Source organism: Diuraphis noxia, unplaced genomic scaffold (assembly GCF_037042655.1).
Source record: "Diuraphis noxia isolate RWA-SAM2 unplaced genomic scaffold, SU_Dnox_SAM2 contig0005, whole genome shotgun sequence".
Lineage (NCBI taxonomy): Eukaryota > Metazoa > Arthropoda > Insecta > Hemiptera > Aphididae > Diuraphis > Diuraphis noxia.
Window position 1 is genome coordinate 28,022,260 of NW_028301715.1, and position 13,763 is coordinate 28,036,022.

At 30.7% G+C, this 13,763-nt stretch overlaps 1 protein-coding gene across 3 annotated transcripts in view; it reads left to right on the top strand.

Annotated features, from left to right (window-relative positions):
• Positions 1–13,763, top strand: part of slo (calcium-activated potassium channel slo) — a 72,431-nt gene that overhangs the window by 54,159 nt on the left and 4,509 nt on the right. For all 3 annotated transcript variants that reach the window (XM_089229328.1, XM_089229327.1, XM_089229329.1), the window contains exons 17-26: positions 3,014–3,076; positions 3,855–3,884; positions 5,163–5,289; positions 5,630–5,692; positions 6,408–6,579; positions 6,686–6,910; positions 7,015–7,198; positions 8,646–8,896; positions 9,854–9,966; positions 11,758–11,919. In XM_089229328.1, coding sequence (XP_089085454.1) covers positions 3,014–3,076; positions 3,855–3,884; positions 5,163–5,289; positions 5,630–5,692; positions 6,408–6,579; positions 6,686–6,910; positions 7,015–7,198; positions 8,646–8,896; positions 9,854–9,966; positions 11,758–11,919 — 1,390 coding nt within the window. The remainder of the gene's footprint in view (positions 1–3,013; positions 3,077–3,854; positions 3,885–5,162; positions 5,290–5,629; positions 5,693–6,407; positions 6,580–6,685; positions 6,911–7,014; positions 7,199–8,645; positions 8,897–9,853; positions 9,967–11,757; positions 11,920–13,763) is intronic.

Genomic DNA, 13,763 nt, shown 5'->3' on the forward strand with positions numbered 1-13,763 from the left:
TTATTTTTATTTTTGGACTCAACTATCGTAGTTAGTTTTGGGATGGCTGCTGCATGTTTTCATATTGGGCTCATTGTTTATTACTATTATCCGTAGGTATATTAGTTAGGTCAACTAGGTTTAGCATGCTAATGTAATATTTGGGTACCTGCGTAATGAAAATAATTCTAAAAGTTATGATAATATATGATTGACATTGGTTTTTCTATTATATCATTGGTCGACCGGTATAGATTTCGTATCTGTTAGTTTTATATTTTTTTATATTTCAACTTTTTTTTTTAAGAGGACGTGATACCCGCATGTGTTGTCTCTGTCTTACAAGTGCATTATATAGTAAATTTTACGTTCAGCAGAACACGTGTAGCTCCGTTTGCTTAAAAATTAGAGTGAATTGACCTCTTATAAAATTTAAAGGTATGATTGTTATCTAGTCAACCTCATATGCTTTTTAATATATTTAAATTTTAAAGGAAGTTATGAGTATTTTAAGATGCACAAAAAATTCACAATTTTAAAATACTCATAACTCGCTTTAAATTTGATATAAAATAAAAAGCATATGAAGTTGTCTAGATAATAATCTTACCTTTAAATTTTATAAGAGGTCAATTCACTCTAATTTTTAAGTTAATGGAACTACACGTGTTCTGCTGAGCGAAAAATGTACCATGTTACGCATTTGTAAGACGGAGACAACACATGCGGGTATCACGTCCTCTTAATACAACGTTATAGTTTTTCACTTACATTGATTGTATTTTATTATGTGTTTTTTGGACAATATGTTCTCAGAAAATTGTATTAAATTCAACATGTTTTATAAAATTACGTGTGAAAGCATAACGATAATTTCTTTGACTTTGTTTTTATCCTTTTTTCCTGCTATAAGATAAGATACTAACGGATACTCTTAACTGTGGCATTGTGGCAATAACCGACGGAATTTGACGGCTTGAATCATATTAATATTGTTTTGGCCGATTATCATATCCACGTTCGTAATATTCTATAAAACTGAAGCAGGTTAGGTATCGCCAAACTTTTGGAACATAATTGATCAACGCGCGAATAACAAACGATAAAACTACAGTTCAGTCTCGATAATTCAGATCTAAAGGGTAATAAAGATAAGTTATGAATTTTTCGAGTTATGTAGGTACCTCGAACATAACTTAAAAATACTTCAAAGATAAAGTAAACGATTTGAGTTATCGTGACTCGACTTTTTTTTTTCCATCGCTATATAGTTTCTGGGCATTTTAACAATACCATGCCTACCACATAGGTTCTACGTATTGTTATTTTCCCGATAAAACAATAATATATAGCAGTGGAGAGGGCCCACCACAGTGGACGAACCGTGATTCTTCACGAATCCAATGCCATTATACACCTATATTTAGTTGGCCGACCCGGTAGTGAAACGTGAGAGCCGATACACTTAGGTCTTGGTTTTCCTAACATCGTTTCTGCAGTGGCTTAGGGTACACACGACAATGACATTTATTGGCACTTTCGGATGCCGTTGAAACATCATCGAATAGCGCTGTGGCTTACGCTGTGTCTGTGTGTCTGTGTGTTTGTGCGAGCGTGTGCGTGCGTGTGTCAGACAATGCGGACGCAGATCCCGACGGCGTCGGTGACGATGACTTTCGACGCGCAAAGTTTTTGGCCCTTGTCCATGTTTTGTGCAGTTGCTGTAGGTACCTATTATATATATTATACGAATGCATGATTGAGATTACTGGTGAACTTTTACATCCAGTTCGGAGATTGATTAGTATCACATGCGTTTTTACTATAAATTACCATAGCTATAATAGTTATATCATTATTATTATTACAATTATCCGACGATAAAAATTTAATATTAAATTATGACGACCATTACTTCATGAGTTTTACGCGTTTGTTTCTGAAGATGCACGCATCTTGCACGCATAGTGTTGCATGGTCTTTTCGAGTACTTTTTATATTTTTTCGTTTTGTTATTATTATTATCATTATTTGTTTTTTGAACAGATTTGGATGGTTTGAAGTAAGTTAATAAAAATTATATGTAAATATCGGAAAATGAAGAAAAACATCGTATATTTAATTTAATTGTGAGTAGAAATAAACGCGCGTTGGCTTGACCTCGATATGACAACGCACCAGTAAACAGATAATAATAATATGATTCTTTATCGAAGATGTTTTCGAGGATCAGTTGATAACAGCAACTGCACAAAACGATTCCATATTATGATTGTATCTGTGAAATTTTGTTTTAGAATTTATCCACCGACAATTAAAATTTTTTTGTGATCTCCTACATGACATTTGTGTTGTGTGTCGTCATACTACTCTGAGTACTTTTTTTGATTATGTTATTTAGAATGTTAGGTACTTATTTTAAAACTTAACTCGATATTGCTCACGTGACGTGGTAATACAAATTAAATGTATTAAATTTGTATTCAATCTTAAATCAAATTTATTAATAACTTTATATTTAAAATCGATATAAAGCTTTGAGTATTTTATCTGTTGGAATTTTCATTTGTTATTATTATAAAATTCGTCAAACATTTAAACCAGGTAGATTTAGGTTATATTTAAAAATATTATTATTTAACTACATTATACTTATAGTTAAGAGTATTCGTTGATACAGTTAAATATTTTATTTTTCACTCCATTGAAAATATACGTCACGTTAGGTTTTTAAGCAAAATAAATGTATAGTGTATACTGTATACCTACAACAGATGTAAAAAGAAACAAAATGTTCAATAAAGAATTCAATATCATTTCGTAATTTATTCATCATCACTCAAACGATGTGGTTTTTGTGTGAATTGCATATGGTAATATACGACCATGAATAAATTGTTCGAGTGTGTTTGTAGGGGATAAACGATAAAACTACAATACTTGAGTATAACATCCTTAAATTTTATTTATTTAATTTTTTTTACATAAAAACAATTATGTCGGTTAGTGAATTTTGGAATGTATGTTCTTTCAGACGATCATCCTCCCCCCACGGAAACTCCACCTACTCTTCCAAAAAGAGTACATAATATCAGAGGTACAACAATAAAAACAAAACAAACTGCTGTTGCTTTTGCCTTTATATTGTCTTAAGTGCATTGTGTCTTCGAGGTGGCACTCTTGATGGTTCCTTCATTCCTCCATCTTTGTTTCATGTTATAATACATATACATCCTTACACGTGTTTTTGTTCACAAGAAAAAATATTAAAGAAATAAGCACATGTTATATATTATACAAAATCTCATTATGCGTCACAACAATACGGTTTTCTGCCAATTTTCACGATCAAAATTTAAATTTATTCGATTCCATAAATATATTTATTTATATATCAACCTATCCGTGTGAAATGTAAGATGTATATCTTCCCGTTTGTTTGAACATTGATTTTAATTTTTTAATTTTAATTTATTTAATTTATCTGTAGAATATATTATATTATTTTATATGTTTATTATGCTGTGTGCAATGTTACGCATCATAACAATGTATGACGAAATATTATACACTTGCTATTTTATTATTATTTATTATTTACAAATTTAACTGCTCTTGAGAACGTTGTTTTTCGAAGTTATAATATTTACGGTTGCTTGATGTGCGCTGGCCTTAATTATATATAATTCTATTATTATTATTATTATTATTATTGGGTTTTGTTAATATCGCTTTCGTGAAATTTGTTTGTATTTTTGTATTTGGTTTTTTGAAGTGTTTTATTTTGTGTATTTGACGTCTACTAAACATTTTATTCTCTACACTAACGCTTTTTAATAGTCTTTGTATTTTTTTTCTGTTCAACCTTTTCTCAGGTGACGTCGGGAAGGAAAAGGAAATAACACGTAAGTTGCAATACAATACTATAAATCACAACAATATACTTCACCAATAGTTTTTGCACAATGCACTTTGCCGTGCGTTTAAAAGTAAACGGCCGTTTTAGTGACTTTTATTGAAAAGTTTATGGACCATTATAATATTATTATAACATTAATGTAAACCGAAGATCACCCACGGAGCATGGTAGGGCCGATGCATTCGGTGAAATTTTGGCCTTAATGATAGGACGAGTTCGTATTAAATTATCATTGAAATAAAACGCACTAACAAATACATTACTATTAATCGCTGTTATTCTAAATTATATTGTTTATAAAACAGTTACCTACGCCATTAGATCTTCACCGTATTATAAGTCAGCTAACATTGTTTCACAACGACTGTATACGATATTAAAATGTAATTATAATAACATCCGCTACCCCAGCTGATAACACATTAATAACAATAAAACCATCGTCGTCCTAGCGTTCGTTTTATATCCTCGTTAGATTGAGAGCCAATTATTTGTTAGGTTCTCTATATTTTTTATCAATTATTTATGAAACCCCTTTTTTCAGCCCATGACTATTTGCTACATTAAATGGAAGATTTTGCTGACCATTACTATAGTATGGAAAATGTTTAGCGTACTTTTATAGAACCCGGCAAAGCGTATTGCACAGTTTTCCCGAACGAAAATAGCACTTAACTAATGCAGTAAATAACCGGTGGTGTACGGTGCATAATATATAGCATTAAAATGTGGTTTGAAAAATGTGCTAGTGGTCCAGAGGTGGCGTGAAATTGTGATAAAGAAGCGAAATTCGAAATTTAAACTTCACAATGAGAACTATATCATGGGTAGGGTGACGGTATTTGAGATGAACCGTTGATGAGTAAGAGCGTATGTGGTGGTTGGTGGAGGTGGTGGTGTTGGTAGTAATACGGGGGATGGGATAAACCAGTAAAGAAGATTAAGGAGAGAGATAAATTACCGGCTTTAATTCGGACAGTTTTAGCCGGGGAACGACGCATAATGGCTGTGAGAGAGAAAACTTTCAAAGTCTGCCAACGGTCTTTGTTTGATACATTGTTAATACAAATTCAGTGGTGAGAGAAGAACGAGCTTAAAAATGAGGGTAAAAGTTTTGAGGAAGGATGTAGGGCAGTGTGGTGGGAGTGCTGAGAAGATGTTCAAAAGAGAAGCGAGAGCCACCAAAATTAATAGAGAAAAAATAACTGCGGTTAAGAGTTACGTTCACGAGTTTTTCAACGTTATTTTCGCTTTATATTTTCAGTGTTGGGCAACAAAAATACATCAACGACTATGCCCAATTCGATAATGTCGGCGGCGAAACAGGTGAACAAAGTGAAACCAATCAACCGTCCGGCGGACAAAGGGTCGCCCAACCAAAACTACAATCGGTGAGATACATAACTTTTTAAAAACAGCGGATACTGATGTGAATAATTAATATTACATAAATGTACGAACGATGTATTCAGCCTTTTTTTTTACTGTTTTTGTTGTTTTTATTTAACATATTTTTTTAACTTTCGTTTTCACACTAACAAATTGTCAAAAAATTCTGTTGCATTAATTCCTTACATGAATCCGAACTCTAATACATACTTCATTATATAAATTTAATGTAATTAGTTTTATTATTATTATTATTTTTTTTTGATTATTTTCTATTTTTCTCTTCTTTTTTATTCGGTGTAAATTAAATATTTGATCGTGGTCGTCTTGAATATATTGCAGAGCTCAACAAGAAGAAGGAAGCTACGCCGGATATCAACTCGCATACGAAGTTAAAAAATTATTGTACGCTTTCTACTTAATATATTATACTATTCCATTATTCTTGTCCTGCTTGTTTCTATAATATGTTGTTATTTTCTCCTATTTTATTTGCTTTGTATTATTAATTCGCTTGACTTATAGATATATTTTACGTTTGTAGTTCGATAAGTTTTTTTTTTTTTATTATTAGATTTATTGTCTTCTACGTGACATTGGGTCTTAGATATTTGATGTTTAAATTATTTGAGTTATTTTTTCAAAAATTATTTTTTATTCCACCATTTTTTAAGACTTACAAATTTACAATTGATTATTACACGATTACACTTCATATGACCATTTTTATATATTGATGCAAAAGAATAGTAGTGTATTATTGATGTAAAATTGATTAAGATATAACTGGAAAAATAGTTTCATAATTTTGAAAAATTTAAGATGTAGTTATATCCAATATCCATAATACGTTAACAACATCTGTTATATTTTTCAACTCAAATTAATTTCATCATATATATTTTCTTTTATTCTTTATCAAAAATGAAATGAATATAAATTAAATATTGTTTTATTAATTTTATTATTATTATTATTATTTTTTTTTTTTGTAGCAGCAATATTATCTTGTCGAGTAAAATATTATATTTACATTATTATTGTTGAACATGATCATAGTGTTTGTGCTCAAAGCTAAATTAATCGAAAAATGTTCTATTATTTTCATGTGTGATTGAAGACCGACGACCAGAGGAGGATCGGCAGGCACAAATATAAACAGCAACGGTATTCAAATAGGTATCGCCGACGACCAGGCGAAAGACTTTGATTTCGAAAAGACTGAAATGAAGTACGACTCCACTGGTATGTTCCATTGGAGTTCAGCAAAAAGCCTCGAAGAGTGCATCTTGGTAAGTTACTTTGTAAAATCATACGCCGTTTGATAATGCGTCGTACACACTCAGTTATTCCGTATGTAAAAGTGTGTTTTGATATCAAAAATTTCAATAATTTCAGGACAGGAACCAAGCCGCAATGACCGTATTGAACGGCCACGTTGTAGTGTGCTTGTTCGCGGATCCAGACTCGCCTTTGATCGGACTAAGGAATTTAGTTATGCCTTTGCGGGCGTCAAATTTCCATTATCATGAGCTCAAGCACGTGGTGATCGTCGGTGCTGTGGACTACATCCGTCGCGAGTGGAAGATGTTACAAAATTTACCGAAGATTTCGGTGCTCAACGTATGTGTCTCGACCTGTTTCTAATTACTATTTTTTTTGTGTTCGTTATTAGGCTACGAGAAGTGTAGTATTAATTTATCGTTATTTGTTTTAAAAATTTTCAGGGATCGCCACTGAGTCGAGCTGACTTGCGAGCGGTAAACGTAAATCTATGCGATATGTGTGTGATATTGTCGGCAAAAGTTCCTAGCAATGATGACCCTACGTTGGCTGATAAAGAGGCCATTTTAGCATCGCTGAACATCAAAGCGATGACTTTTGACGACACTATTGGAGTGCTCACGCAAGGTAAAATAAAAAGTGTTCGTTTAATAATAGTTTAAAAGTGAATACAGCTGACACTGTATTTTATTCACAAAAAAACGCCATTTATTATTTTATGTCATCGCTGCTGTCTTTAAAGTATCTGTTGCATTATATTACTATAAAACGTATTTGAATAATTGCAAATATTTTTTAGAATGTAAATCTCATCGGTTATTTACAATTCCAACCTTTTTTAAAAAGCTTTTAAAAGGTGAAATAATACAATTATACCTATCTTTAATAATTTTCATTGGATCTTCCATTTTATAGTTTTAAATTAAATTCACAAAGTTTTAGTTAAAGTTGCGTTTGTTCAGATTTATTTGATTTGATTTCCAATTAAATATTTCAATTTCCATTCTAATTTGTTTTGAATCCCGCAACCTATTATTCACTTAAATTAGTACGGTGACTGTGTCAACATTGTTTTATCTCAATCAACACAAAATACGCTTTTATAAAGTGTCAGCCTAGCCAAACGAGTTTAATTGAAAGATATATGTAACATCAGTATATAATAATTTATTGTAAACCGTTTTAATATTAATATTAAGTATGTTTTAATACCTTATATGTCTATTGTCTATTTGTATAACATTTACTCATTGCGCCATGAGGTATAGATTGTAAATTTCATATAAAAAAAAAAATATGTAACACCGCTTTAATTTTTCTACCAATAAATAAAATTAACTGGAATATTTATGGGATGTCGAATGAATTGACAAATAATTTTAACTCAATATGTGATTCTACATAATTTCTCGCGTATTTATATACTATGGCTTACCTTTCACTAATACTATTTAAAACATAATTGACGTACACTCCTGTTAAATATTAAGGTTACAATTTTTTTTTACTAAACACATACTTTATCCCAATTGAATATGCATACTTTTCTTTTATGCATCGTATATAACTACAGTCGTTAAAACCAAATAAAAATAAATCAAAAACGCATTTTTACATGCTTTTTAAGACGTAAGCAAAAAAAATACTAACTGATAGATCACCGTAAGATAACATAAAAGTTGATTATGGTTGGTATATATTTTTAGTAAAATTCCAGCCATGTTCATAACAATATGTCTAATAATTTCGTCCCATCACTATATTGCATGCAGCCTTTTTTTGAATTTGAGAAATCTTAAAATTTAAGCAGTTTAAAATAATACATCAGAGTTGAATAAAACAAAACCTATTCATTGTTTGATGCAGAACTTCTTTATTATTTTGTTGACTTTTAAATATATCATAATTTGTACATTATATATATGAAGTCTAAAATACATTTAATATTGTCAGTTTTTTTTTTTTGTTGAAATATCACCTGAACACATAAATATTCAAATACATAAATAATATATCAGACACTTTATTAAAAACGGCACATTCATATTTAATTTGATTTTGACACGTTCTACAGATGAGACCGCGGTGACCAAACAGTTCGATCCGGACGGTCTGAATTGTGCTGGCGGACCCATAGTGTTGCAGAGACGAGGATCAGTGTACGGTGCCAACGTTCCAATGATTACCGAACTGGTCAATGACAGCAATGTGCAGTTTCTCGACCAAGACGACGACGATGACCCTGATACGGAACTATACCTCACCCAGCCGTTTGCGTGTGGTACGGCCTTTGCCGTCAGCGTCTTGGACTCGCTCATGTCGACGGTAATTATATTGTAAAATATCTCAATCAAACGTAGAAAATAATAATTATATTCATAGACGTGATCTAAATAAAACAATATATGACTTCGTATGTGGACCTCTCGCTTTCCTTACTTGTTACCATTACAATTTTTATAGATTAAACTACGAAAAAATAGCTTTGTCCATAAAAGTATATTATTAATTAATTAAATATTCATAAATGTATCATTTTAGCGACCTGCAGTGCATGACTTAGCATTTCTATTTCTGATTGCGCTTAAAAGGTGACCTACTAAAAAAAAATACGATTGTACGCTAAAATTTTAATCACAATAATTTCTTTCATTATAATAATTAAGATTATAGATTATTTTTTATACATAGGTACTTATATTCTTAATTCTGGAAAAATGCCTACTATAGTTTGGATTAAAAAAAATTTCATAAAAATTATAAATTTACATTTATATAAAATATATCATAATGGTGAAAGGGGATACTAATTATTTAAGAATAATTAAGAAATACTAATAAACACCTTGATATTAGTCCTGAATCTTCCTCATAATCAGTTGTGACATAATGATAACATTAAAATAATACAAGATTGAGACAAGAACTTTATCTTAGTGTAATCTCTTGGTATATGGAATACAAAAAATATTCTATAAATTATAGTACTTTTTTCCATATTTTGCCTAACCCTATTTCGTTCGTTAACTTTCGAACTGCGGTTTCCGTGATTTTATTGGTTATTCATCGGGTATACGTAAACTTACTCCGGATGTTGGATATTAGCTCTTGAGGACAACAATTTAAATCGAAATCATCTTTCTACTAGTAGTAGGTAGAAAGTCTTTGCAGCAATGAATTTTTATTGCCAGTGTATAGCATCGAAATAATTTGATGGCAGAAAATATATTTTAATAATGAACAGGCTATAAAGTTATATTTTGTTTTTGTTTTTGTTTTTAGACGTATTTCAATCAAAACGCGTTGACGCTCATCCGATCACTTATCACCGGTGGAGCAACGCCTGAACTTGAACTCATTTTGGCTGAAGGTGCGGGACTCCGTGGTGGTTACAGGTTAGTTTCAATTTTGGTATAAAAATTAGTATATATATTAAAATTGTGGAACCTGACTACATGGATCAATAACTGAACGATTGAACTAAGTGATGAGCTTTCGATTGCGTATTGTATGCGTTTTTCTGTACGAAAATTGTGTAACTTATACCACTAAAATACAACGCTTAGGACCCGTTTTACAATCATAGTTTAAACCTCGGTTATGCTTGAACCACTGATTTTACCGGCCGAATACCGTGGTTTAACCGGAGTTCAACTATTGTAATACAGGCCCTTAGTAATTCTGTCATTGATAAACTAAACAGAAAAATCCTAACTCCGTAAGTTCAAAATATTGGGAAATCAATATTATTAAGATTTCAGATATAACAATAAGTCATACGAAATCTAATTGCAGATTAAACAGTCTTTTTCTATTTGATTCAATGAAAACGAACGTGAAAAATCTATATATTTTTTATCTATGCTCTCTCATTGCATCATTGCATCATTGCATTACTATTATAGAAAAGAAAATCTACCTTTAATTTCCTTTAAATTTCTAAATTATAGTTCAAGTACATTATTATTATTATTATTTTATAATATACAATCTCAATAATATTATATTTGAATTGTCGACTAAGTTATTACACAAGGAACAGAAACCAACTGTATATGTAATTATTTTATACAGAAAAACTTAGTTTAACTAATCAAAAATTTCAACTTTTTAATCTTTTACTTAGCATTGTAGTTAACAAATTGTCAGAAAATGGATTCAATAACACCTACGGATTAATGGCTTGTCGACTTACTTTATGACGTATCGTTTTTTTGCTTCAAGTTTAAAAATATAACTGACTTTATTTTCAAATATTAACAATGATCAAGTTCTGTACGCCTATTGAAAAAAATAGTGGATTTTTGTTACGAAAAAATCAAACAAAAACATGTTATATATTCTTTCACCCAGGTGATAACTTATTGATTTTTATTGAAATCTGAGTTATTACTTTTTCGCTCAGCTTGGTAGAACAATTTATCATCTGAATCTCAAATCAAACTATCCAAACACGTCTGACTAGTTGCAGCTATAAATAATAGTATAAATAATAACGGTGCAAGCGGTAAAGTTTTTGAATTAAAATATACTCTGGAGATTGTTTGTGAATATCGTAGTTCAAACACGCAAATGACCTGGCGTTATTTTAATATGACAGAGGTTATTATTATTCGTACCGCACCGTCAGTAAAATACCGCATGTCGACAGGCAGTTATCGTGTTTTTTGGCTTTTGTAGAACATAAAAAGAATACCTGAAGTATAATATAATTTAGTTATTATTTAAGTGAAAAATAATAATGACATAGTCGTACTGAAATCGAGCGTTGATAAAAAGTGTACCGAACGATCGACTCAAAATGATTTATTACTTGTGAAATGTATACTATTACAAGTAAATCTATTGCGTGCCATATACATAAAGTAAACATTCAAAGACAACCTAAATTTGAACCATTATCCCGCACAGGCTATTACGGACTACGGAGTATAAAATTAAATATTGATCTGTAAAATATTCCAAGACGTTGACGGTTGATATAGTACAAATTTCAATTTAGAAAAAAATCTCCATTTTAGCAATAGAAAAATGAAATATGCATTTTTTTTATACACAAATAAAATGGAGCCAACCTCAGCGATAGGAAAAACATTTAACGTAGAAGTCAATTTTGACGTCATGTTCTCGGTGTTCCATATTCATTATACTAATGACACGATCATGCGCATGGTTTTTCTTTTCAGCACCGACGAGAGCTTGGCCAATCGTGATCGGTGTCGGGTCGGGCAGATTTCGTTGTACGATGGGCCTTTGGCGCAATTCGGTGAGGCCGGCAAGTACGGTGATTTGTTCGTATCCGCCCTCAAGTCGTATGGGATGCTGTGCATTGGTCTATACAGGTACCGGTATGAACAACTAACTATACATGTTTTGTAGTTTGCTATTAACTTTAAGTGCCATAACCACAAAAAGAATTAACAGGGGTCCCGAATCAGTCCTCGACACACAATCGTCATGATTGTGATCCACCATCGTGATGTTATATTATTATGTCGTACAAATACGAATTCATTTTTATATTGTATTATTGTAACCGTTCGGGGTGGTCTGTGGGAGCAGTAGTAGGTACTCAGTTTCTATCGAAAGTTGTTATCATAGCGTGTGCTGGAAAAACGTTTAAGTAAGTCGATATACCGTGTAGAAAAGATTAAAAATTAAACTAAGATTTATTGAAGAGTTATTTTATAGATATGGATATTAATTTAACGTTCACATTATATATTATTATTTATTTGACCATATTTTTCATTAAAATTAATTTTTTTGGCACAATTGGAGGTGTGAATATTTTAGAGACATATTTTCGGTTACAATGAAATCGAGATATTATTCTTACCAATTTTATACTTAAGATGGTTTTCCAGTACAACAATGATAAATACGATGTACTATGATTTATTTATTTTTATTAAGACTTGTAAAGTATGATACATATACACTAAATGTTACGAACAATAATAAAAAATATTTAAAAAAACATTTACTTTAAATTTAAAACCTGACATATTTTTTCACTTTAAGTATGATATCACGATGGTTATTTCGTTTCCTCGATAAGAAGACGAATTTTATTACATATGTCTTATTATTACATGCACACAAACTACACATGACATAACGACTGGTAAAAATTATTGTTGCGATGCTACTACATCGCCTTATGACGATATCGAGGCCACGTCTGCAGTAATCTGTAGCAACGAGATAGCAGATTGTTTGAAAGGGATCTAATTTGATCCTGAGTTATGATAAACCTATAAAAAATGATAGACTTAATTTTGTTTTAGCTTTTAGTTATTGAATGTACAAGGTGTTACGGAAAAATAATGAAGTCACGATTTATGAGATATTATGTGTATTCGAACAAGAAGCATGTGTTTACTGCTTCTGCCCGAATCACCTATGACAGCAAATCATAATTACTCCTACTACTGTTATAATCTATGAGTGGGTAACCAATAACGACCATAATTTATAAACAAAAAATCCATCATAAATACTAAAATACTTTCTTAAATTTGCAGTAAAAATAAATAAGGCCCACTTATCGATAAATAACAACAATCCTATCGCTCAAGTTTAACTATGCATAAGAAATTTACAATATATCATTAAAATCGATTAAGTTGTTTCGGAGTTTATCATGGACAAAATAGTGTGGCGAGATTTTATATATTAAGAACATCATATTATATAAATTATACTGATTGGTGAACTTAAATAAAAGATGCTTACTTCAACATTGAGTTAATAATAACTGGTCGTGAATTATTTTTACTATCTAATATGATTAAGATCATAATAATATTGTCTGTAGTTTATTAATGACTGGGTAGCTTGAAATTTAATAGTCCAGTATTATTATATTTCAATATAAATACAAATTTATTACACATCCACAAAATATTTTGTAATTGAATAACACATACTATCTTAATAATACAAGGTCGTTATTATTTTTCTGTAACAAATGATAGGACGCCCTAAATATAAACTTATTTATCAAACGTATCAAATACGTAGGTTTAAAATCACTTGTTAATCTGCGAATTAAAATTGGATAATGATTTTTTGGGATCGTATTTAAGAGTACTTTAGCTTTTCCAAATAATATAGTTATGGTAATGAAAATTTGATGGACTGATGATTTTCGATTTTTAAATAACAAAAAAAAATTAACACGACTTTC